Source organism: Hippoglossus stenolepis, chromosome 7 (assembly GCF_022539355.2).
Source record: "Hippoglossus stenolepis isolate QCI-W04-F060 chromosome 7, HSTE1.2, whole genome shotgun sequence".
Classification (NCBI taxonomy): domain Eukaryota; kingdom Metazoa; phylum Chordata; class Actinopteri; order Pleuronectiformes; family Pleuronectidae; genus Hippoglossus; species Hippoglossus stenolepis.
In genome coordinates this window covers 12,169,683-12,194,192 of record NC_061489.1, presented here as the reverse complement: position 1 = coordinate 12,194,192, position 24,510 = coordinate 12,169,683, and the positions used below count along the sequence as shown (strand labels likewise).

Here is a 24,510-nt window from a genome sequence, read left to right as displayed (position 1 = left end):
ACTCTGATGTTTTTCTTCTTTTCTTTTCATGTACTCCCTCTGACTTTCCTCTTTCATTCTGCCACAGAAAAGAGTGGGGACTGGAGCCTTTTCTACCCCTTACTCTGCTTCCAACAGTCAAGGAGAAGAATGTGTGCAAGACCCTGTCTCAGTTGCTGAAGACCTACCAGCATCCACCACCATCAGGCAACAAGGTTTCTTCAAATAAAACATTTTAACATTAACTGACAATTCTTGTGGATGATTTTACTGCGTTTGGTGCACTTGATTACTTTTAACATTTAAATCTCTAAATTTGTCTTCTTGTTTGGAGGAAATATGAATTATAAGGTAACAAATAGTAAGTCTGCTAGATAACCAGTCCTTTATCCTAAGACAAGCTCTCTCTCTCTCTCTCTGAAGATGTAACTGTTGCATAAGACTGTACTCCCAACATATGTGGCTCAACAGTGCCCTCTGGAGGATGACATAGTGAGTGCTGAAAGAGGATTCCTCATTCAAAGATGATAGTTTCTTGTTTATCATTCTGTTGACAGGTCCCTCCTCTCCAAGGAAAGCTGCAATACATGCGTGTACTAAATGACCTCCCACCTTTTGGAGGAATATTGTTCCACACTGCCGGACTGGTAAAACATTTTTGAATCTTTTTACAGTCCAGAGTGTCTCTAGTACCTAATTCCTTTGATATCTTTGAAGCTTTGCATGTAGTTGCAAATAGAGCTTTTTAAATGCACTCATTTCACAAGGAGTTGTCTAAACAGTGGATTTTTAAAAGGTGCAGTGTGTTGTTCCAGTTAAGAAAGTAAAAGCATAGCATTGTAAACCTCCTATGTCTTTTAACAGGATGAGAAACAGTCAGCCACAACCCTACTTGTGGGCCCACGACATGGCATTAGTCATGTTATTGACCTGAAAAACAACCTCACAACAGTTCTGACTGAGTTCAGTAGGGTTGCCAAGATCCAACTCTACCGAGAGAGCCAAGGAGTGGCACGTGTGGAGGTGACAATCCACGAAGCCAAGGTATTAAAGCAGAGCAGATGCATTTTATAATAACATCTATAAATAACGATAAAACCATTTCATAGCAAGGAAAATGTCCATTTAGTATGGCAACTCTTTAGAGCTACAGTTTCCATTTTAACTCTACAAATGACAAAATTGAGTACAAAGCTGTTTTATATATTCTATTTCATCAGGTCTTTGGAAAACGAGCAGGTGATGCTCATTTCCTGTCTCCTAATTCCCCTCCCTATCACTCCCTGCAGCCGCTGGTCCTACTCATGGAGTGGCCTGATGCCAGCAACTTCGCATGCCTCATCTCTGGCTACTACAAGTTGTTTGTAGACCCTAAACGGACCATCTACTTCCGGACACCTGGTCAGTCTCAGCTGACCAAGGCAGGTATGTTGGAAGTCTCTTTGACTTGTATTGGTTAATTTTGAATGCTGATTGCTCTGATTAGGCAATAAATATTAAATGCAAATAATTTACAGAAAATAACATTGTGAAAATGGTTGACATATTTCTATTTCAGAATCCCATTAGACATGGCATGTTAGACAATATTTGGAAATCCTCATTATATTTTCATGGATATTGATCTGCTTCTTCATTGACTGAAACCATTGCCTATAGTAACCAGGCTTTCCTTGATCTACCATCCCATGGCGCCCTCTGCTGTCTCTCATCTCCATCTTGACTCATTGGAATGGGATACTTCATCTCTCTTTTCCTCAACATTTTATTATGGATTGTGAGAATGAATTGAATTTTTAGATTTAATCATAGACATTTTACTTTTCAAACATGAACAGATCCTCTACCATCTGCTGTCTCAACCTGTAGTCTACTTAAAAGAAGGATCATCATACCATCACATTCCACCAGAATCTAACTTTCAAATCTCAAACAAACTTCAACTTTCAACATCCATCTCTGAAATACCAAGTAACCCCCATGTGACCACCAGCTGTCGCCTCTGCTTTCCTATCTGGATCTTCTCTATACCGCCTAGTTCTTGATACCTCAAACTCTTCACTGCTCTGACAATTCTATCCTCAGATTACAGAAGCTCCCACCATGCCCACCCACGTTCCGGGGCAACCAGCTTGCCAAGTGGAAGTCGGCGAGGGGACGAGAGGGAAAGCTCGCACAGAGAGTCAGGGTCTTCAAGGGCCGTAGTTCCAGCAGAGCCTCAGCACCTAGGGCTGTGTCATGTCCACCTTCGAGAGCAACAACAATTTCAGGAGATCCAACCACACACTGAACTTGACATCAATGAGAACTTTATTTCTCAGGAGCCCCCAGGTCGGCCTCGCACCAAGTCAGACCCCACCCAGCAGAGTACAGAGGAAATAACTGGGGTTTTAGAGAGCCCAGCAGTGGAGAATGCAGGATTTAGAATCCGAGCCCAAACAATGGGTCAATCCCAGAAAACATCACGATACTTCTGTGACTCCTGCAAAGCCAGGCTTAAGGCAGAGGGTCTGTCAGGAGCAGTGAACAGTAGTGGGAGCTCTGGAAAACACTGCTCCAGTGCTTGTGCCTCCCGAGATGGAGGTGCTGTTGATCTCATGGCCCTTCCGCCACCAGGTAATGAAGAAGAGGACGAGGAGGAGGAGGTACATACTGGAGGAGAGAAGTTGCAACCACCACCACCTGCTATTGCTGCCCCACCACCTGGATTCAGGGACAACAGTTCAGATGAGGATGACCAAAAGAGAGCGAGGAAGGCTCGTATCAGTGCCAGCCCAGCAGTCACCTCTGGGAAGCTGGCCCAAGCCAAGGAAGATGTGCCTGTGACTCTTATCGATAATGTGGCCACGAGAACAGTCCGAGATCATGCCCAGGAGCTTGATGATGCTCTGGTGTCAACCTTACAAGCGCTAGAGGCTTTGGCAGCTTCTGAGGACTTCCCCCATCACCCTCAGCAGCCAACACAGACTGCAGGTCAACAACCTCAGTCATGCAACTGCCCACATCTCAGTCAAAGAACTACATGTAGCACTAATATATAAAAGAAATGTTGCTTTTTTTATCAATTAATATTACAAAGTACATTTACAGTATATAATCTCCATATTTACTTCAGCAAATATCTTTGTGAAATGGCTAAATAATCATGTAATCTCTTAATTTTAAAGCAATACATGTATAATATTATGAGGTAGAGGCTTTAAGATTGCCTTACTGAAAAAAATCGGAATGACTCAAACTAGAATATAAAAGTCATTCTTAAACTATTATTCCTCGTATCAAATGAAAAACAACAGGATACACAAAAATATGACACAACATTGTGTCTAAAGAGTTAAAACTCTTTTAAAATAAATATTGTGAGACTGACAACAAGGCCAGCTAATTTTTGGATTCCATAAACATAGGAGTAGGATGATTGATGGTCTGTATACACCAGTTAAGCACACCCATCTGCATGAAAAAATACAGTTCATTCCAATTGGGTGAGGCAAGCCCACTGATACATATAGCTGGATTTAAATCCAATCCTGGATGACTGTTCCAAAAATGATTTTTGTTGTTTGAAATTAAGATGATTCCACTCAACTGCAAATGTCCGGTTAAAAAACTACAGTAACACACTTATATAAAATGTTATAATTCTGTGTTATCTATATTCATTATTTCTTGATTATCCTAACTATGTGTTGTGTTGTCTTCTTTCTCAGGGTTGATTGTTTTAGCTGCCATTACACCTGAATCATCATTGGACTCAGGCCATGAGACAAACTCCTCAGAATTGACAGATGTTTCTGAGATGGTATCAGCTATGAAGCAGAACCAGAACCAGGCCTACCTGCTGGCTCACCATATCAACAAGGAACGTATTCTCTGCCGTCGTGATTTTCCTCTGGCTATCCCTGGATGCACTGCAAAAACTATTGGTACGGGGGCATTCTCTGTGGGTCAGATTCGTGCTGGCTGTCCAACCAAGCAAGTAATCCTCAGCAAGACTGTTCCCTTTAAAGTCAGTCCCAGTCAAGACTCAGCAATACTCAGTGTTGTGAGAGAGCAAGGGGGGAATCAAGATATTATTCAGACTGAACAGAAAGCAGAAATGAAGGCAAACTCTGACTCCACCAAAGCAAACACCCCTGATCCCCCTTCTAAGTCACCCGATGAACTTAAAGTGTCTGATGCTTCACTTACAGCTCAAGTTAGTAAGAACCAGATGCTATCAAATTTATCTGGGGAGACACTGTGCCAAAATCTTTCTGAGGGTATAAAGAGGAAGAAAACAACACCTCTTAATACAGAAGCTAGCAACAAAGCCTTACCAATCCTCTTGCCTGTGGACAGAACTGCCTCTGCCAAGATTTCCCCCACAAAAATGTGCCAAGATGCCGAAACTGCCTCTAGTGAGACCATAAAGCCTTCAAGCTCTACAGAACTTCTACCAGTTGATGACCTTTTCTGCACATGCCCAGTGCAACATGATCCAGGGCCACAACTAAGACTGAAAGACCCACAGGTTCAGAAGGTAGTAGTGTTTCAATCGTCCTCCCAAACAGATGATGAACGTCTTCGGGCAAAAGGCCTCCAGCTGGCTAACACTAAAGAAAATGCAGTTAGAGTAGGAGCTGATCCCAGTTTGGCAAAACCCAGCCCTCAAATACAAACCAAGTACTCCCCTCGTCTGCCTGTTAAAGCAGTGAGAGAAGAAGCAGCTGAAAGCCAGACTGAGTGTTCCCAGGGCAAATCCCACCAGGCGACACAGAAATGTCCTATCATATCCTTTCCTATTTTAGATGATCCAACAACACCTAGCCCATCTGTAGAAATGGCATCCACTCTCCCAGCCAGAGACTCAAAGAAGCAAGGCAGTGGTAAGGGTAAGTCCCAACGCAGTGCCCCTTTCTTAAGTTTTAGAAACCTTCTTTCAGCTACATTCCCAGCAAGAATGCGAAGAGAAACAGATGAGCGAAGGGCTCAACTGCAGAAAGTCCGCCAGTATGAGTTAGAGTTTTTAGAGGAGCTGCTGAAACCCAAGTCATCCCAAGGAGAGTTTTTGCCCCAGGGATCCTCACCTGTGCCCTCAGGCACTCCTTGTGCCTGCCAGCTTCGCACCAGCCCTGTCCTAAAGGCACCGGGTATCTCCAGGGAGCAGAGACGCAGCTGTGACTGTAAGCGAATGTGTAGGGGCATGCGACTACCTGACACACCAGTGGGCTCAACAACAGAGACACAAAACAGAGGCAGAGAGAGAATTATCTCGAAGACCCCTCCGGCAGTTTCCAAAGCTCCTCACACCCAAGGTGCTACTAGGAGACCTCAGACCTTAGAGATTAAGACGACAAGAATACGCTCTACCAGCCTTGAGTCAAGAGAGCCAAGAGTAGAGCAGGGATCCTGCTTGCCCACCTGTACTTCTCAGGCAGATTGCATTGGAGCTCCACAATATAAGAAGCTCCAGAGGCGCTACAGCATTGGAGAACTGGATAATAGCACCAATGCACCTGTGTATGCTGAGGTGAAGCCCAAAGCTAAGAGTCTAGAGAAGGAGATGGAGAGAGTGAGGGCCACAGGGCTGAGGCTCCCCACTCCAGTAGAGCCAGTCCACACTCAGTCTCACCAGGCAGACGGGAAGGGGAAAAAGGGTGTTTATTTTATTCAGGGAGAAGAGCTACTGTGTGAAAGTAAAGAGGGGACTAGTGAGGTGCTGCTGACCCTGCCCAGTGAAGACAGTGATGACAAGGATAAATGCTGCTCATTTTGTTTTTGCTACAGGAAGTGTGAGGCTGCAGATGAAAGTAGTGAGAAGGATGAGGTCTCATACTCCATACCCCTTCAGGTCCTTCCAGGCATGGAGCTAGACTCATGTACCTTCCCTGTAGTAAGTAAAACACTGCAGGTTCTTAATGCAGAGGACTGCAGTGGGGAAGAGGAGGAGGAGGAAGAGGAGGAGCCACAAACACAGGAGATTGACCTAAGAGCCTGTGGTACACTAGAGGGGAGCCTGGCACGGGTACAGGCTCTACAGGGAAAAACATTCAGCTTACCCGATGGTTTTCTAAATGCACAGTTGGATGCTAATGAGCTGCTAGCTATCCTGCGTCAGTGTGCTAATAGCCCACAAGCTGAGGGCGAGGCCCGTCTTCAGCCCTCACGAATTGCAGAGTACAAACAAGAGCTGGCTGTGCGCTTCAAAGAATTCAGAGCATCTTGTCGACGTGTGGCAAGTGTTGAAAAAAGCCCAACACGTATGCTTGCTGTTGTCTCAGCTAGCTTTCAAGTATTGTGTGAACTAACTCAAACCTTCATTAAATTGGTCAGGGGGGTTCGTTCAGAAGCCCAAAGGCTGCAGCTATTGAGAAAAGTTGAGGAAGTAGCTATCAACTACACTTTGCTTCTGCGTGCAGCAGAAGAATCAATGGGACATTCAAGCAGCTTGCCAACAAAGACAGTGAGCCCTCAAGTTTCCTCGAACACCAATAACATGAGCTCCCTTACTCGACCCATTAAAACTCTACCTGCCCAGTAAAAATAAATCTGGCTGGGATGTAATCACAACAGTCCGGTTTGGTGGCTGGCTACTCTATCCAAATTCATTATTTATTCATTGTTTACATTTTTTACAAGACGTGCAATGAATCATCCTCAGTAAAAATTACAATGCAGCTGTTCCATCCCATGTTTACAGGCCCTGAGGTAGCCTTGTGGATCTTGTTTTGAAATATAAGGATACACCTAACTAATGCACAATGGAATAAGAACCCTATGACTGACTGGGTGACACAGGGCTAATCACCTCATACTAATATTCACAAAACACATAAGTCATCAAAGTATAATATTTTATATGTAATGTATATTTGAGTTGTGTCTACTTAGCAAATAATAAAGTTTTGTGAAGAAAAAAAGGTTAAGAATATATTTGAAATGTACTGATTTAAGAGAACTATTACAAATCATCAGAAATAAATGTATGCACTGGACAAAAATATATCAGAGATCTCGTCAAGTAGCGACTTCTGTAAAATGCGTAGTCTGAAGCGTTGGTTGGTTAGATGGTGATGTGTTCGTTTGTTGAAATATCTAACTGTTGTAATACAAAATGGAGATCTCTGTTGGCTATGTTAACAGTGTCTGGCATACTGATACAAGAGTCCAAATGAAAGGGACAGTCTTGGAAAATAACCACTGAAAGACAAGTCGGTCATACAGTATTAAACTATACTGACTGACAGAAGCCCATTCTCTCACTTTAACAGTGCAGGTATGAAACACACCTGTTCAGGGCAGACAATGTAGCAGAGACCCAAGTCACAGTCTTATCCACTGTACAGTAATGAGTCTTGTTACCTCACTCAGCTGTAGAGAAGGAATACCCACACTGTACACTGATAATGCACAGAGTGTATTTTACACCTTCAGTGACCACTAGCTCACATGCATCCCACATGTTGTGAATCATAGTTTTAAACATAGCCATTCACTTGCAAGTGAGTAAGCGTATCGCTATAGGATGTTGCACAACCTCTGAAATTAGCTCTGAAGTTGAAATTTATGTATTTTAATGTTGGATTCAGCATTGTTTTATTCACTCTGCTGCTGAAAAACTCACTTGAGTCCGCAACACCAGTTTTACATAATTCATCTCCTCAAGGTTAAAGCTTATACGTTTCAAAAGACCCTTGTTTTTATTCAGGTTTTCAGATACAATATAAACAAATTTGCTTTCTATGTGCTGTAATACATTGTGCAATCTAGCAACTATATAAGAAACACACAAAAGTAGTTTTCTATGTATTTTAATAAAACTAACACATCTGTTTCTTGTCTGAAATCTCCTTTGTGTCTCATCCTCTTGTTATTCCTGGATATTAATCACAGAGGCTTTATAGTTGTGCTGGCCTAACATGTATAATGGACATACTGTTAAGAGAAAGTGCTGTGAAACCAACTTAATAGTGGCAACAGGGCTACAATATACTAAAGACAATAAATACACTATTTATTTTTCTTGAAAATAAAATGTATTTATTGGTCAGTCCTTTGGGATTTTTGTCAAACTTTTTTTGTAATATTGTTTTGTAAACATCCACCCTGACACATGGCATTTAACTGAATCATCCGTGAATCAAGGGATTTCACTGTTTGGAAACTAATATGAAAATTCATTGTATGATATTAAATGCCATACAGTATACATAGTCATTTAAATCAAACTTACAAATGTTTCATATTGAATCATTATAAAACAATAATGGTATTAATTTAATTGTACCTAATTTTTTTTTCATGTTATCTTTTAGTACTGCTGCAATTTTCAGCCAGTTCCACGTTTTGTAATTAATGATAAATATCTCTTAAATCTTATCTGTAATTCTTTTTTCCACTCACAGCTGAACAGTAAAAACAAATAAAGCCCACTTATAATAGTTTTCATTTTATACTGACAATTTAATCTTCAATATGAAAAGGTAATAAGGATATCAGCTTTGTTGCACTCTCCTTGGTTTCAGTGCCCATCCTTGGTGTTGTAAAGCACTCTCTTTTAACAGTTTTTCCTTTGCAATTGATGTGGCACTTTCCATAACCATACGCAGTGTTTTCTCTTTCACTGTACTGCATGTCTTTCCCGCTACTTTCTGGGCCATATACTTTGACCATCGAAGGTTTGTTCAGAAAATGTTCCTATTTTAAAGTGGAAAACCAGACAAGAATGAAAGGCTGTGGTGGCAACATGTCAATGTTTTGCAAATGATATTCAATATGGAAAATGTATTATTCTACACTGTTATGTAAATAATAAGATACTAAATATTTGAGAGACTAAGACATACTTTTAAAGAATTACTTGTAACATTAAGATTTATCCAACCTCTGTATTTTGTAAAAAGGACAAGATTAAACATGTCTGTAAGGTAATTATTTATAGTAGTAATGTAACATAGACACTAATAGCAAATCATATATTTTAAAGAGTATATTATGAGTATAAAGCATGGGACATGTTTATTTTTATAAGCCAAAATGTCAGACAGTGTTCTTTCATCAACACTTGAACATTTTAACATTACGGTAAAAATTATCTGTGGTTGTCATTGTTCAGTTGCTTTGCAAAACTGTGTGGATTTGTCTGTGTTTCATTCACATGATAAGTCCGCCATGGCTTAATCCATTGTTTCTTTATGTGCCCCTGTTCATTCCTGTTTTTATTTACTGTCAATGATCTTGTCGTCACTGTGGTCTTATGTCTGTGTACAAAGTTAACTCATGTTTTAAGAGCAATAAAGTATATTATATAAACTCTTTCAGAGAAGTTGGAAATGACATTGCATGCAGAGAACCGGTGGTAGTAACAGGATGTCAGTTCGAATTACTTTAAACAAATGTCATTAGGATCTGCAGCAGGATCTTACTGTTACCTTTGGCAAAAACTGACTTTGACTCAACAGTGAAAAACCTTTGGTTTTTTGGGGGTATTTACAGTAAAGAGAAGTTTATTTAAAATGGGATTTTCTGAGTTGTTTGTGTGAGTGCTATTTGAAAATAGGATTGTATCTAAGCCCAGTACCAGCCAGAGTTCCTCTTTGCCTAAACCAAACAGAAGATAATCCAGTGAAAATATAACCGTCAGTGGATGTAGATCTAGAATAAAACACACACAATTTAACCCACCTCAACATGCGGTAATATGCCACGGCAACTGTTATTAGTTTATGCACGGTGGAGATTTCCATGTGTCTCGATCGGACGATGTCAGATGTGAATTAAAAGGGAATTCAGAATCATTTAGCTGCTTTGGTTTCAGAGTCCTGGTATTACGCATGTTGGCTCACTGCCATGGCTTATTGTGACAGGTGAATAAAACTCAGCGATTGTTACTGTCTTTAGCAAACACTTGTTTCCTACTATGTCCGCATGTGAAACGTCTTCACAGAAAAGATGCGATGGAGTTAAATTAGCAGTGCTGTCCCTGTATGTTTCATTCTTACCTCTGGAAGACACTTCCCTTTATTATAGCTCGTCCATAAGCTCACCATGCCATGACTCTGGGGTCCTGAAGGTAAAACCAGGCACACGTCTCTGCTAAACGGAGAAAGTTAGATTTAGCTAACAAGGGGAAAGTTTCCCCCACATGCAGGAAACACAAAAGTTGCCAAACATTAATAATATGTAAGAGCTAATAAACATGTTTTAAAAATAGATCATTTATCAGAGGCAATGGAAATGTAAAACCGGAGGATAAGAGGCAGCTAAAAGTGGTTTTATCTGTCTCCTTGTATTTTAGCTTACTCGTTGTGCTCATTAGCTAAAGTCGCTGAGCTCAGCGCGCTCACGTGCTCCCGCTGATCTATGCTCAGGGCGGAGTGACGTCACCGCGGCACGGACGTAAGTGAAAGCGTGCGCGCCGCTCCGGGGGGATGGACAGCCTGCCGCACGCGTGACATGTGGGCCATAATGGTGGATAGGTAGAGAACCGCGCTGTAGCTCTGAGACAGTTGAGCGATTCCCAGTCGCCATCGCCGACTCTTCGACCTCCGCCGGACCCGCCCGCCGCCTCGGACTGAACGACGCCCTGGACCGCAACAAAATGCCGAACATCAAAATATTCAGCGGTAGCTCACATCCGGACCTGTCTCAGAAAATAGCAGACCGCCTGGGTCTCGAGCTGGGGAAGGTTGTCACGAAGAAATTCAGCAACCAGGAGACATGGTGAGTTGTTATCATCCTGGTGTTGCTTTATTCGGCGGTGAACGCAGTTAGACCAGCGACGCGTATGTAACCAGGCGCGGTGTCCATGGGTACTTGTAGTCCGCGCACGCCTGAGCAGTCATGCTAACTGACAACCGCTCTGCTAATTCTGAGCAAGGAGCTGAGGGTACAATGTGAAGAGCCAGCGTCCATTAGCCTCCACCACCTTGCAGACCAGACCACACGCACACACCAGCCATTGTTTACTCCGCCTCATCCATCTCTCGCCTGCCCACGGTGCGTTCGCTCCATGGCGCTGATCTCTGTTTGTTGCTTGTCGCCCTGGCAGCGTGGAGATCGGGGAGAGCGTGCGTGGGGAGGATGTCTACATCGTGCAGAGCGGCTGTGGCGAGATCAACGATAATTTGATGGAGCTGCTGATCATGATAAACGCCTGCAAGATCGCCTCGGCCTCCAGGGTCACCGCTGTCATCCCCTGCTTCCCCTACGCCCGGCAAGACAAGAAGGACAAGGTGGGGGTGAGGGATATGTCTACTTCCTTCTGTCATGCCATTTGCCATCCAGCATCATGACAAGAAGCTTGCCACCCATGTCCATCAACAAAGTCTCAACGAGGCTTATCTGCTTTATTATTTGTGTTGTTTGTTTGCCGCTCCCTTCGTTCTGTGTGCTCCGATGAATCAACTGCACTTCCCATCTCATGCTTCTCCTGGCTGCTCTCACATCATTTTAATCATCCTGCATGACTGGAATGTTCTGCATGTTTTAAAAAAACAAATCTAAATCTGTATCTTTATAAGTAGAAGTGATCTTTTGATATTATGATGAATGTTATGAACAATAATTGCTATATTTTTGCCCTGAATATATTTAACATGATGTAGCAAAATATAAAGTGAACGCCTCAATCTGTTTAGCATTTACACAGTGGATGTTTTTTGCTGTGCTAAATATTGAGTGACGGTATTAATAGATGTAAAGAAAGTATTGTCACATTAATACATTGAGGTTTATAGTTATGTGTATTGCAATATAATTGACTGATGTGTTACGCTCTCAGTTTAGTGTTATTTTTAGAAGCTAGCCATGCTTGCCAGTCCACTTATTCCATGTGACTGAAGAGATCTATTTTCATCGTAGAGCCGTGCTCCTATCTCTGCCAAGTTGGTGGCCAACATGTTGTCAGTCTCAGGCGCCGACCATATCATCACCATGGACTTGCACGCCTCACAGATACAGGTGAGCGACCCAGAATGGGACCTTAACAGAAAAGCGTCACCATCTTGCCACTAATCAGCCCTTAGGGTTATATATTTTTTGTATGCGTTCTAAACCTGTTTGTGCCGGATTTTGGAGATAATATGTTAGAAACTAGACTCTCCTTGCCTGACTTTTATATATCAGCAAAGGGAGAGGGGAGCCTTCTATTCCTGCCAGCACCTAGTAGATGTTTAGCTCCTCCTACCCCAGTCTATTTATCTGTATTAATCTTTCTTCCAGGGATTCTTTGATATCCCAGTTGATAACTTGTATGCAGAGCCAGCGGTGCTGAAATGGATCAAGGAGAACATCCTTGAATGGAAAAATTGTGTCATTGTCTCACCTGATGCAGGAGGAGCCAAAAGGTATGCGTGCTAGGCCATTGACTATGGGTTTCCCCCCTTGTGTATAGTTTAATCTCAACACATCTAATTCATTGAAGGTTAAACTTTTGTTGAGTGAACCTATCTCTGACAGGGCTCAAATTTGACTTGTACATTTACTGTTTTATACCCTTTGTTATCCACACCAGCTGTAACTCATGGACAACTCTTTCGTCTTGCAGGGTCACCTCTATAGCTGACAGGCTGAATGTGGACTTTGCTCTTATTCACAAGGAGAGGAAAAAAGCAAACGAGGTAGACCGCATGGTTCTCGTCGGAGATGTGACCGATCGGGTAGCCATTCTAGTTGATGACATGGCAGACACATGTGGCACAGTCTGCCATGCTGCTGACAAGTAAGCCTTAACTATTATTTACTGTTAAAAAATAAATTTGGAACTTTACAGCATAAGAAAGAACTTGACTACAGTCAGGTGGAGGACTGTGGTTACTGTGGACTGGGTGTCAAACTATACAAAGAGATCAATAACTGAATTTCATATAGGGACCTCTGTTCCCCAATATATCCAGGGATGTGGAGGTATGTAATTCTTTACTGTTTTTATCCCCTTAGACTCATTTCTGCCGGTGCCACCAAGGTGTATGCTATCCTTACCCATGGCATCTTCTCTGGCCCAGCTATCTCACGTATCAACAATGCCTGCTTTGAAGCTGTGGTTGTCACCAATACGATCCCTCAGGAGGAGAAGATGAAACACTGTCCCAAAATTCAGGTCAGGATACCATATTTACTTCTGACTTATGCAAGTGTGCAACTAGTTATTACTTGCATTAACGATACTATGTTTTCTTTTAAGTTTGTTTATTTGTCTGTCTGTTAGCAAGATTGCGCAAACTACTGTACCAATTACCATAACATTTTTAGGCGGATCCTTCTGATTGGGGGTCCAGGATACATGTATGAATAATTTTTTTATTATACATACACACACACACACACACCAAAGGATATCTATGGCTGAAAAGCAACAGCAGTCAGTTACGGAGCCAAAGGAAGCACATTACACTATTCTTCTTCGTCACGTTGACTTATGAGTGATCCATAATAATGACCACAGCTTCAAGAGGAGGGCTCAGCTGGTGAAGCTTGAACCACTGCAGAGGTTTCTCTGGAAAGGGTGTTAGCTCTTTTGTTTCAACCAAGCTGCTGCTACAGTAGATTCTGGTGGTCCAGTCGATTTTAGGGGCCTTCTCAAGGTTGGGTTTTTCAATGCTCTCCTCTGTGACCTAAACTTAAGTCAGAGATGCAGTTTCATTAGGGTGTGTCAGTGGGAGTGAAACCAAAGCAGAGTTTATCTCTGAACTACATGAAACGAAACTGCAGCTAACAGCAAGATTCACAAGCGTATAATCGACAATTGACCTAAAAGCACTTTAACACGTTTGAGCGTCTGGCACAAATGGACAATGTGGGACTGATCTTCTTTTTCATGCTGTTTATTGGCAGGTGGCAACCAACGTCAAGGTGTTTGATACACCAATATTACATATTGTAATTTCATAACCTCTTAGGTGGTGCTAATAACTGCATTTTCCACATTCAAAGCAATGAAGGAACATGTCACCGGCTCATTCCACTCTGTGATAGAGCTCCATTGTTGTCCCAAACTATTAAAAATACACAAGTGAGCAGATGACATGTTCCCTAATTACTTTGAAAGTGGAAAATGCAGTTATCACCACCGCCCAAGAGGTAATGCAATCACTTGTGTCTGTCTATCGATTAGCAGTATTAAAACTACTGAACAGATTTCCATGAAATATCTTTGAAGCCATGGGGCATGAACAAAGGAAAAATCCATTAGTTTTATGGAGTAGTTTTGGATAAACTGGCTGATCCAGGAGTTTTGATGGGGGTTTACCTTGGTGGTGGTTTGCTCTCCGATGGGCCTTCTAGGTTTGATTGTCTTTTGTTGATGTAAAAACTAAAATATTTAATTTCATAAAAAGTGGATGTTTTTTTCCGAGACTATTTTGGTTTTTTTCTGGTTTACTGTTTTGTTTTTATTTTATAGAAGACCTGCATATAGCATCAATGGTCTGTCAGTAGTCCAGTTTTCCTCACAACTTCCCATCTTCTCTACCTCCAGGTCATTGACATCTCCATGATCCTTGCAGAGGCCATCCGTAGAACTCACAACGGCGAGTCGGTGTCATACCTGTTCAGCCATGTCCCCTTGTAACAAGTGGTATATAAACGTTTGTGCTGTTACACCAAATAAGAGGGAGTTGCCCCAACCACAACACAACCATTATCAAAGATGTTCAGCTAACTAACCATAAAAAAGAAAAAATTACGAAAAAGGAAGGATTTTGTTCTGTTTTGTCTGTTACTAATGCTGACCCCGCTCCCTTGAGTTCCTTTGCCCTATGAAGAGTGTCCATTTGTGTGCGGGGCACCAGCTTATTTATTGTATTATGGATGAATACGTTTATCCAAGACAAACTTTGTCTGCTTCATAACATAAGTCAGAGTTTCTCCTGACCATTTGTTCCTCTCAGGGAGTCCCTTCAGTCTGTTGTCAAAGAGCTTGTATCATTATACCTGACAGGTCCCAGTGGTCAGGAGAAGCATCTGGCAAATAAAGCTGTTACAGTGCTTTTTTGTTACTATGAAAGAGTGTAGTTTTTCATGTTGCTCTTGTATCTTCTGCTGATTACATTATAATGAAGTGAATGTGTACTGAACTAGTTTACAGTGCCACTGAAGCTCCACTCAACCAAGAGTGCCTCAACAGCCTGAAATGAAATTACTTTTTCCACCCGTCTTTCACCCTCCCTCAACCACAGATTTATCTTTATTTTGTCACTGGATGAAGAGCGTGCACGTTTCCAAACAGGCTGGAGACGTTTGGGGATGTTTCTTTCAGCTCTTGAGGTGCCCTCATTGAGTGGGGTTTGCCCAGTGTCCAGGATTTATCCTTTCTATAGAGAAGCTGTCAGGTTTTTAGCTTGGGGTCTCTGCGGGCTGGAGCTTCCTTCAGAAATTTCACCTGCTTTTTTCTCTCTCTCTCACTGTGTTTTTGTATGTCAGGATGAAGGTTTTGTCATTAATGTGCATATTCCAAGTGTTTGTGTTTACTTTTTCAGTAGGATGAATGCGCCAGATATCTGAGGGTGTGTTCTTAATAAAATTGAATATGCATAAAATCTTTAACACTGTTTGTTTTGTTATTTATGTGATTGTCTAAAACTATATAACCTATTTTTATAAATGCATTAGTAAAAGCTGATTATTGAAAAAGACACATTTCAGAACATACCACTATAAACCACAAACAGCATTGATAAATGCATGTGCAAGTATAATGGTGTGAGTAAAATTAAAACAGTGTGGTTAACAAGATAAATATAGGATCAAATGTAGCTTCAAAGAAAACATGCTCAATTAAGGTAGGTGGAATTTAAATCAAGGAATTAGCAATGCAGTAATAAATGATAATCACGATTCAGATATGAAGTGAACATATATTGTATTTTTAAAATTTTTTATAAAAGCTCTTATAATTGCAGAAATTATTAGAAAACAAGTAATATATGGTTTATAAAAATTTTATTAAATACAACACATCAAATAATTGAATATATGATATATATTTGTTATATATAATTTCATGATGGTAAATATTCATAGAGAGATGAGAATTAGAACTGTAATTTTTCTATAGTGTTTTGGACTGAAGACGTTCAGTGTAAGTGTAGCCAGTGATGTGATAATTAATGATTTCCTGTGACAAAAAAAAACTGGTCAAAATTACATGGTCAGTGCCATCATCTGTGAAATTCCTTCACTTTTTTAGTATAATGTCTAATTCCCACTTTCCCATTTGTTAAAGAGGACCACATTATAAGTGCAGCTGTGTTTTCGCCGGACTCGCCCTTATTCCTAACGGGGGGGGTTTAAAGCGATGGGCGAAACAACCAATCCCAGAGCAGAAGACGTCTCCGGTCCTGACCAATGGCTATTGTTGAAGAAGCGGGCCAATCACAGACAGTGCACCGAGAGAATTATCCTCCATCAGATTTGACAGTTATATTTTCGGCTGGAAACAGAGACCGGAATCGAACGTGTGTGAAGATGAACGGAAATCACTAAGCGCCTCCCTGCCGCGCTTTCACTTCTCAACAGAGAGGGAGGAAATCATAGTCGACACGACGCTCCACATACACTTGACTGTTTTCCTGACCTGGCGATAGCACACGGGGTGAGTCAATGTCTCTTTCTTATATGTTTATGATTAAATTACATACCAGATGTTATTTAGGTGCCATTTATTTGAAATTCGACGTGTGGTCCTCTTTCATTTTCATTTTCATTTTCATAATTTCTTTCCTCCCTGCCTATAGCTTAGCCAGGTAAACTGGTAAACTATAATGTCACTAGTCGGTTTCATCTAAATTGTACAAATTGTTGTTTACTTTACCCTAGATTGTGCCCTTAATGTTTAAATTCTTGATATTTATAAGTCTCTAATAGTGCTTATTTTGGTGTGAAATTCGACGTGTGATCATCATCCATTTTCAGTTTCATTAGGAATGACCTCCGGGATCAGTGCATGCCTGAAATGATCTCTGTTCTCATTCCTACCTATAGCTTAAGCATGAAACCAAGTCCTGACCACGAAGAAGACGAAGAGGGCCTCGGGCGCTCAAAGTTTAATTTCCAGTGCTTCCTGAATGGAGGGATGTCCAGCTTGCTGTCCACCCTCCCCACCATCGTTGCCTTCCCTGTCTACAAGACTGTTTTCCGTCAGCAAATCCACAACCAACCTTTTCCCAAGGCAGTGGGACAGCTCTTCAAAGAGGGGCCTAGGAAGCTCTTCAGGGGAGTGGCGCCACCGTTACTGATGAAGACACTGAATGGCACCCTGCTGTTCGGTCTTCAGGAAGCTATCCACCACCAACTCTCGCTATCATCCCAAAGTGTCATCTCCACCTCTGCCCTGCCTGCTCTGGCTGGGTTTGGTGCAGGTCTGGTGGAAGCTGTGGTGTTTACCCCCTTTGAGCGCGTGCAAAATGTGTTGCAGAATGGCCGGAACGACCGTGATCTACCCACCCTGAAGAGTGTTCTTGTCAGGCTGAGGGCACAGAGGCTTACCCTTGGGTACTACAGAGCCTTCCTGCCCATCGCGGCCCGCAATGCTCTTGGCTGCTCCATCTACTTTGGTCTGAAGGGGCCCGTATGTGCTACTGTGGCGGGAGAGTGGGCCCATCCAATGGCTTCCTCTTTTGTATCAGGGGCGCTGACCTCCATGGCAAGCAGCTTGGCAATCTACCCGCTCTCTGTGCTGGTGGCAAACATGCAGGCACAGGTGGAAGGAGAGGTGAAAGGGGTCATGGCTTGTTGGAGGATGCTGTGGATGTCTCGGGAGCAGAGTGTGGCTCTGCTTTACCGAGGAGGCTCCCTTGTTATTTTAAGATCATGCATCACATGGGGAATCACCACTGCTATCTATGACAGACAGCAGAAACTCTCGGGCTGAGAAGACGCAGAGGAACTCTCTGAGAGATCTCAAATTGCCAGGTTAAACTAGTCTCTTTGAATTTATTTTCAAATATAATATTACTGTAGCATTCTCCCTTGAAAATATCCCAAGACCTAATTTTGTCCTTGTGCAAGTGCCTCATCCAGTCAACAGGAGTCCAGCAAGTACACGGGTGTGATCATCCTCTGTTTCAAACCAGCAAACACTGCTGAATCCACAAGCCAAAGTTAACGCACCACTGCCAGGACTTGAGTCCCTGTCTCTGAGATGGTGGGTGAGGATTTATCGTTAGACAAAGTTATTTGTGCAGTATATTATATGGTGCTAGGGAATCACAATTGCCTTGTATTTTCATTTTTCTTAAAGGGGAAATTCAGCTAAAACTCAATGTCAGTTTATGTGAAAATGTCCTCTGCAGCTTTTGATGAGTATTTATGTCATTTTTAAGCTTGAAGACAACTTTATAACAGAAAGTCTGTATTACGAAATGTGTATTTTGTTGGTGGGTTATTTACAAGGCATGGAGGGTCTAGCAAAATGTTGCATTATAGGGAAAAGGGTAGAGCCATAATTTTTAGGACCAGAGTCTTAAAAGGGACCAAAGTCAGGATATCTCATCCTCTGCTGCTTTATTTACTTCCGGTCCTACATTATGCGGTTGAATGAATGTTTAAGTTACATTGTCAAGTTTTTATGTTTTAAAATAGGATTTGTTTATTTAAAGGGCTGTGACAAATACGTTATGACTCAGGGGTCAGCACTGGTACCTCACAGCATGAGGGTCCTGGCCAACAATCCGAATCGGGCAGTATATCACTGCTACACTCTGTCAATCCACACAGGGTGTATCCTGCCTCTCGCCTGGTGTGGGACATGCTCCATTAACCTCTGCAATCAGACTAGAACCATGCATGGATGAAATAAATATGTTTATTATTCACAAAATAAGTCTCAGTGAAAGATAAATTGTCCACAGTCTGTCTGTAATCTCAGTGTATACATGTAAATCGAGAATAACTGTCCCAGGAAAGTGCATTAATAAACTAATCTTATCTAACATTCCCTGAAGTGGATTCTGTTGTGTCTTTGCCGTTCACACACTATTCTGGAGGATTTGTTTTTTTTTGTCAGATTGTGTTATATTATAATCAGTCCACTAGATGGTACTGTGTTAAAAAAAAAGACAACATGAAGTCATCCACTCCATCAACAATGGGAGCTCAGTGCGCTGGAGCCGGGGACAGGGGCGGACGAAAGGTGCTCATGGAGCAACCCATAATATCTCCGGGAAGCCAGACAGGGAGGGTGTCCAATTAGAACTCCTCCTGTGGGCTAGCCAATGGGAGATGGAGCAGTGGGTTCCACGTAGGCTTGCAGAAGGGCGTGTTGTCTCTATTTAAACCGTTGGCTTTGCACGGATTACACAGACGCACCCTACCTGTAGAGGACATTGTCACTGCGCAGCCTTCACCAGGTAAACTGAGATGGATCTCTCTTCAATCATGCATTTAAAAAGCATTATTAATCATAAGACTTTCTTCTATCTATTAGAGTGTATAGTGGTTATGCCTGGTATAAACCATGCTGATACTCTTACTGTACTGCTTATTTCTCTGTTGTTCTGTGGGGCGTGTATAGGGTACTGTACCTGAAGGGGCTGCATTCCTTTGCATGAAAACACTGTGTGCGGGACTTGCTCATTATTATTTCAGGTTGCTTTTTGCTGTGATTTACAATGTGAAGGTGTGGACATTGTTATAATATTATAGGCTACCTGGCACTGCATCTAAATGCAATCTCTGGATTTCTTTGGATTTATGCAAAACCATGAGCAGAATAAACTGTGCAGTAAACATGGACTTTTGGATTCAGTCAATTCCTGTGGGAATAAAGTTATGTCGTTAAAACATAAAAATTTACATTTTCTTCCTTCATTGCTGTTATCTTATCCCTCCAGGTGTTTGTTTGATATTACGGAAATCTCTTCAATGATCACATGTGAATGCAAATAATTATACAACATGTGTCAGTAATGACCAGGTCTCTCTTGTGGAACTGAATACCTGTAAGTAACAGTGCCATGAAATATGACACCACATTAGAGCTGTTTGTTCATTGTGGGCAGGTAGGTGGTAAAGTGCATGTTGTTTCTTGTGACTGGTTACCTAATCCCAGAGTTCGGCCCAGTCCTGTCTTTTTTAACTGAGGTGTGGCTTGATTGGTGTACATGCATTGACACGCACTGCAGATAACATCTTCAGTGATGAAACACTCTCTCCCCCTCTCCCTCTTTTCTCCATTAGAACTCTTTCAACATGGATGTGCCACCCCCTAAGCCCGATGTTGCTGCAGTCAAGGACTTTAACAAGGGTAGCCTAAAACGGATTACTACAAAAGAAAGCACATTGTTACCAACCAGTAAAGGTAGGTGCTTAGGGGTAAAGAAGTGTGCTCTTAACAAAAGTCCATGTAATCCAGCCTCCATCCAGGTTTTGCCTTCTCCTTAGCTCATTATTCTACATAGTCAGCGCCTCCCTGTTTGTCATGAACCTCAATGAACTGCAAACAGTGCATTACTAATTAACTGGAGCAACACACCTTGCTACCTGAGTGTGCTTCCTTAGTGCCAGCATGTTCACAAGAAACACACAACCCCACTTCATCCACCTATTACAAGATCTCTTTCTGCTCTGGAGGAGATGGAGCTTCATACCCCCCAAATGTAAAATGCTGTCACATGCCAATGAGGCACAGATTATACAGCATATAGTAAAATAATAATAATAAGCGACCCACTTCAAATCTGGTGTGTTTATGTGAAAGTGAGGCAAAGTGCTCGTCCTTTCCTTCCAGAGGCTGAGAGGCTCCCAGCTGACTAACAATCCCAACCGACTGGTATGTCAGTGGGAAAGCAGCAGCAGCATTAGCACACACTGCTGGTGCATGTAAGCTTTTCAAATATTGAACTTTGAATTTAACATATAATAAGAGAAAGCCCAAACAGAGTGTGGAACCCGAAGGGTGTGGCAAGCATCCACTGAGTTGCTTTCTGAGAAATGTAGGAACCAGTTTTCTTCGGAGATCAAAACATTTTGAGCTACAATATTTGACAGTGATGCTTCAGATTATGATTGTTCTGTGGTGTGTGCATCAGATATTGCAATGTGTAGAGATATCAGTTTGTTTTCTTGTCCTGACAACATCCAGACTCATACTGATTACCTAATTTGTGTCTCTGCCTTGTGATCACACAGACATTGAAGAGGAGAAGAAACAAAATCAAGAACTAAATGTGAAGAAGTAACCAAAACATGCCGGCCATGATTCCTCTTCTCCACGCCTGCCCCCTTATGTGCCCGTACACCAGACAGGAATCCTGCCCATCAGCTCCGCCTCTGTCTCTGTTTTCCACGCTGCCATGTTTGATTATAAATGGTGTTTGGGTTGATGCTACGGGAAAAAATCGGTCTGTGATCCCAAAGTAAATGAATTCAATAGATGTATTTTCCGGGCTTTTTTCCATGCAATGACCGAAAAGAGAGTAATAAAGATATGACAGGGCGTAGCTTAAATACAAACAAACAACTGTATCAATGGAAATCCATCAAAGATCCTGCTGTGTTAACAATACCACACGTATACTGCTAAATCGTGCCATAAAAAAAATGGGTTTTTTTTTTAAATAAAAAAATCAATGCTAAAATGTTTTGCTTGAGTTGCATTTGTGTATATTTTATCAAACTGTCCTTCACAGCGTCATGTTAAGTTCAGGAATTTATTAGAAAATATAACATCATATAAAATATAACATATTTATTAGGACAAGATTGTTTCTAATGGACACAAGTGGAAAACAAAAATGAAAATATCTATAATTAGCACTTGTCCATACTCAGTTATTGCAAAATGTTCCCTATTTCTGGTGTAAGAGGGTGTGAGATTGACATTTCAGCAGTGTCAATCATCTTTACAGCGCTCCAGCTACATAAGTGTATTTTTGTCAGCCTTTTGCAAGGACAAATGAAGTTTGCAACATAAAACTGACACCAAGAATAGTCTATTAATTAACCTAATGATTTTTAATGAAGAGTCTATTGGGGCGAGAGGCGGGGCACATCCTGGACAGCATCACAGGACCAACCCACTGAGACAAACAACTATTCATGCTCACATTCACATTGACGAACAATTTAAAGTCTCCGATTCACCTATCACCAATCTGCATGGCATGAACTGTGGGAGGAAGCCGGAAGAAAACCCACTCAGACAGGGGAGAACATGCAAACTCCACACAGAAATACCTCGAGCCTGCTACCTGTGATGCAAAAGTGCAAACCACTAACCAACGCACATGATTTACAGATTTTTTATATTGGAAGTCACAGGACTTTAGGAAAGAATTCATTATCACTCTCCTCATGTCCACTACTCAGCACACAAGGGAAAACGTACACTCTTTCACTGCTCTATGTACGAAATAAATAAATAAAATAGACATGAAAGTTCTCTTGAATCAAATATTGTAGCAATGTCCAGTTATTCTTCTTCATGAGCATGCATAGTCAGTTTTCCGTGGCTGCTCGTGACCTACAAATATATGTTTGTTTGTTTTTGAATGGTTCAATGAATCACCCCCCCGAAGGCCTCCTGCATCTAGATTTACAACAGGTTCTAGCCTGCTGAAGAAAAGGGAGTGGGTGAGCTGCAGGTGTTGCACATTCCAGACTGACAACATGATATTTGGTTTATGCTGACAGTGACTTTTGATGTCCGAATTTAGTTTCAACATGCAGGGACTTCGTGTGTACTGTTAGAATGAAGGAGATGAACAGCAGCATGTGCACATGAAGCTGCAGTATAGATGTGCTTTGGAGAGCCCATACCGAAGACATAGCCACGCGTCTCACAGATCAATAGCTGAGCTTTTATTCCATCCCTATGTACGTTGATTGCTCAAGGTAGAGGAGGCTGTGTTTTTCCACCACAGGCCTGCTGAAACATGCCCATACAGCAACATGCAACTACTTGAGATCATACACATACTTTGTATCCTCGAGCTGGCTTCAGTTGGATTTTACTTACCAGGATTATGATGAGTTGTACAGATATACAACAGTAATTCAGTTATAAGGGAGATTGTCAGATATTAAACCTACATTACTTTCCAAGAGGCGTGAGAGCTTTTATGAATCTGCATGAAGTGAAGGAATGCGTGTTGCTGTCTCTTCCAGAAATCCTTCAGGATCAGGCTTGTCGGTGCTCTGTGACAGGGAGAGATTGCAGCACAAGAAGACAGGTCAGATGAGGACAAAGCTTAATGATAGGTGGTAGAGTCAGTTTACGTCCTTAAACCAAACATGAAGCCAAAAGGCCAATATCACACTTCACATTAAATGTATGCTTAATTAGTGCATTATCACAGGACTACTGCTTCCTAAGTGTTCGCCAGTATTCTGATGTATTCTGTGTTTAATGCATGCTTTTTCCTGCAACAACATATTATTGTCGCTTACAAAACAGGTTATTCAGGTAGTTTGAGTTCTGTCACAGCTTCCTGAAAGAGGACGAGGAAGATAAATGAAGGAAAACAACCGCTCCATAAACTTAACTGCAGGACCTCAATGTCTGTTCTCAGTTTATAACACCTTTAACTGCTTTGTCGCATTTATTGAAACCATAACTTATTGTTCTCTTTTCTTTAGCACTCTAACATTGGCATTATCGAATGCATTGTCTAAGCAAGACCTGGTATTTGCGTGGAGACAACATGACCACAGGGTTAGGGTTTCTGGGATCCAGCTGTGGAATAATCATCGTGTTTGAAATATCAATTTTACTTAGGGCACTTTAAATTACATTTTAAAAAAGTCAATGAGATAGTTTTCCTTTTTTATTTATATTTATCTATTGTAGAATGACTGCAATTCTCCACTGTCATTAATCATTGCAGAATAATTGTTTGCTTCACTCTTTTCTGGCTCAGATACAGCGATGATTGCAACAATATGTTAACAGCGACACCCCATGGCTACAATGGAGGTTACACAAAGCAAACAATGATAATAATATTACAATTTTTAGAGCATTTCTCAAAACAAAGTTACACACACTAGTAAAAACACATCAAAATAACATAAAAACAAAGTTAGACTTTTTTTTTTTAAAGTAAACGTGTAGGAGAAATTTAATCATGACCTCTCTTTACAATAATAAAAACTAGAATCAGGGAATGCGGTACGATAATAGTATGTTTTAAGTTTTGATTCAAAGAAAACGATTGACTCAGCCTGCTGTATTTTCTCAGGTAGGATGCGTCAGAGCCTTGGCATTCTTATTTCAGGGCTGTAAGGGGATAAAAGCTCTGCAAGGCGAGGTGTGTTCCAACCTGTAAACTTAAATTAGCTCTTTAAAAACAATTTTTTTTTTGCAGTAATCCTAGAAGATAAAAGCATGCCAAATTGTTTCTTTATCTTTAAATGTTGACATATCTTAAATTAATTTAAAAATAAAACATACTTAAGTTTATCGACACGCTGCCCAAAGCTTAAATTACAATCTAACGCAAGGCATAGATTTCTGTAATGTATATAGACAGCTCTCCAGTAGATGGGAGTATTTGACTGTTTGTGTTCAGGAGCCAATAACAACAATTCCTGTTCTGAATGAGTTTCACTGGA

At 41.4% G+C, this 24,510-nt stretch overlaps 3 protein-coding genes across 10 annotated transcripts in view; all 3 read left to right on the top strand.

The window, feature by feature from the left end:
• The window catches only part of frmpd3 (FERM and PDZ domain containing 3), an 82,279-nt gene extending 73,003 nt beyond the window's left edge, over nt 1–9,276 (top strand). For 4 of the 6 annotated variants that reach the window (XM_035161443.2, XM_035161445.2, XM_035161446.2 and 1 more), the window contains 6 exons: nt 68–194; nt 537–626; nt 844–1,023; nt 1,200–1,404; nt 2,065–2,952; nt 3,690–9,276. In XM_035161443.2, the coding sequence (XP_035017334.1) occupies nt 68–194; nt 537–626; nt 844–1,023; nt 1,200–1,404; nt 2,065–2,952; nt 3,690–6,502 (4,303 nt within the window). In that variant the 3' untranslated portion in view covers nt 6,503–9,276. The remainder of the gene's footprint in view (nt 1–67; nt 195–536; nt 627–843; nt 1,024–1,199; nt 1,405–2,064; nt 2,953–3,689) is intronic. The other 2 variants (XM_035161444.2, XM_035161447.2) reach the window with 2 other exon arrangements.
• A 1,089-nt stretch (nt 9,277–10,365) lies between these two features.
• On the top strand, nt 10,366–15,504 carry prps1b (phosphoribosyl pyrophosphate synthetase 1B). Of its 3 annotated transcripts, none has more exons than XM_035161448.2 (7): nt 10,366–10,683; nt 11,012–11,201; nt 11,824–11,922; nt 12,184–12,308; nt 12,509–12,682; nt 12,901–13,060; nt 14,438–15,504. In XM_035161448.2, exons 1-7 carry the CDS (start codon nt 10,562–10,564, stop codon nt 14,528–14,530), a joined length of 963 nt encoding a protein of 320 aa, XP_035017339.1. In that variant the 5' UTR covers nt 10,366–10,561; the 3' UTR covers nt 14,531–15,504. The 3 variants fall into 3 exon arrangements, with proteins under 3 accessions (XP_035017339.1, XP_035017340.1, XP_035017341.1); XM_035161449.2 differs by having other exon boundaries at nt 10,367–10,683; nt 11,012–11,195; XM_035161450.2 differs by lacking the exon at nt 11,012–11,201 and having other exon boundaries at nt 10,544–10,683.
• Nucleotides 15,505–16,124: 620 nt separating this feature from the next.
• Nucleotides 16,125–21,536, top strand: LOC118112726 (solute carrier family 25 member 53). The gene is made up of 4 exons (XM_035162248.2): nt 16,125–16,552; nt 16,942–19,307; nt 20,137–20,257; nt 21,088–21,536. Exon 2 carries the CDS (start codon nt 16,949–16,951, stop codon nt 17,828–17,830), a length of 882 nt encoding a protein of 293 aa, XP_035018139.1. The 5' UTR covers nt 16,125–16,552; nt 16,942–16,948; the 3' UTR covers nt 17,831–19,307; nt 20,137–20,257; nt 21,088–21,536.
• Nucleotides 21,537–24,510: the final 2,974 nt, after the last annotated feature.